We start from the raw sequence: 1,319 nt of genomic DNA, 5'->3' as shown, positions 1-1,319 counted from the left end.
CCAAATGCTGCCTAAAACCAGCAAGCATCACTATGAACATTTCCTTGAGGTTCACATAGCCCAATGTCTCAAGCTGTGTGACCTTCTGTAGAGAACCTCCCAGCAACACCAGTATTTATGCAACATCACTAGTCTAAAATTTCAGTTTCTTCTCTGAAAGTATCAGTCTGCTGCTTGTCTCGAAGGCAAACTTCCATAGCAAGGCATTGGGAGTCCATCAAGGGGGTTTCTGTGGGATTCAGGAAGCAGGAACACCATGATGTGAACCCTGACATTCTTCCCTGTGTTCATCTTGAACAAGTATCTTTAAAACTACAGAGAAGAGAGAGAGCAAGATACTTTGGGGAGGAACTGAACTGATTCTTTTTTTTATGTATATACGTCTTGGTCCATATACCCCTGAGCTAAAAAAGGGGGAAATCTGGAGACAGATTTGGATTTTTTCAGTTTGTGTTACCATTCCCTTTTTATTCTTGCAAACTGTATTTGGAAGAATATCATCTTAACTTACCAGCAAGAGGAAGCCCTACAAAACCTCCAGTGCTTCGAATGAGCATGAAAAGCCCTAGAGCACTGTCAAAATCTGGCATGCCTACAACATCTGCTAGCACTGTAATGTGAATGGCAACGGTAGTACCAAAGAAGAATCCATAGAAGCCAGTGAATATTGCCAAGGACAAGTAATTGTTAGCCAGTGGCAACAGCATCAGGGAAGTACTGATGAGTGTAATGGTCATTGTCAGCAAATGAACAGTTTTGGTAACATGGAAGTTGGCATACCAGCCACAGAGTAGTCTGCCTGCAAAGTCCACCACAGCCAAAGTGGATAAGAGGGATGCAGTCCACGATTCATCTATTCCGAGGCTGTAGCTAAGTGGAACTAAAAATAACGGAGGAACAAAAAAGCTCATAGCAGCTAATATGCCAAAAATGGCATAAAACACAAACTCTGGTCGCCTCACAAGCATCCAGTTGAAGGTTTTGTGTGTGATGGGAGACTTAACTTCCTTGTCTATCCTAGATGCAGTGTTGCCTGGCGGTGTCTCAGGACTGGCCTCAAGGAGGCAACCACTTGTCGGGGGTCGCATCAGTGCTCCACAGACACAAATATTGAGCTGGATGCCACCTATGATCAAGAGGGCACCTTTCCATCCATATTGACTAATTAACCACTGGAAAAATGGCCCAAACGTGAATGCAAAGGCACATTCTCCAGCACTGGCAATAGCATTGGCCAAAGCTCTTTTCTTGGAGAAATAATGGCTAACAATGCTAATGGCTGGTGTCCACGAAAAGGAAATCCCAAGTCCTGAAAAACA

The 1,319-nt window shown here is 43.8% G+C and overlaps 1 protein-coding gene across 1 annotated transcript; it reads right to left on the bottom strand.

Moving 5' to 3' along the window:
- Positions 1–511: 511 nt before the first annotated feature.
- On the bottom strand, positions 512–1,313 carry LOC104267454 (monocarboxylate transporter 7-like; the record flags this gene model as incomplete). The annotated part of the gene is made up of 1 exon (XM_009877471.1): positions 512–1,313. A coding segment is annotated over one exon (802 nt), but the record flags the coding sequence as incomplete, so codon positions are not given.
- Positions 1,314–1,319: the final 6 nt, after the last annotated feature.

This window comes from Apaloderma vittatum, unplaced genomic scaffold (genome assembly GCF_000703405.1).
Source record: "Apaloderma vittatum isolate BGI_N311 unplaced genomic scaffold, ASM70340v1 C11874686, whole genome shotgun sequence".
NCBI classification, from domain to species: domain Eukaryota; kingdom Metazoa; phylum Chordata; class Aves; order Trogoniformes; family Trogonidae; genus Apaloderma; species Apaloderma vittatum.
Note: the sequence above shows the minus strand (reverse complement) of the source record. Positions and strands in the feature narration are given on the sequence as shown.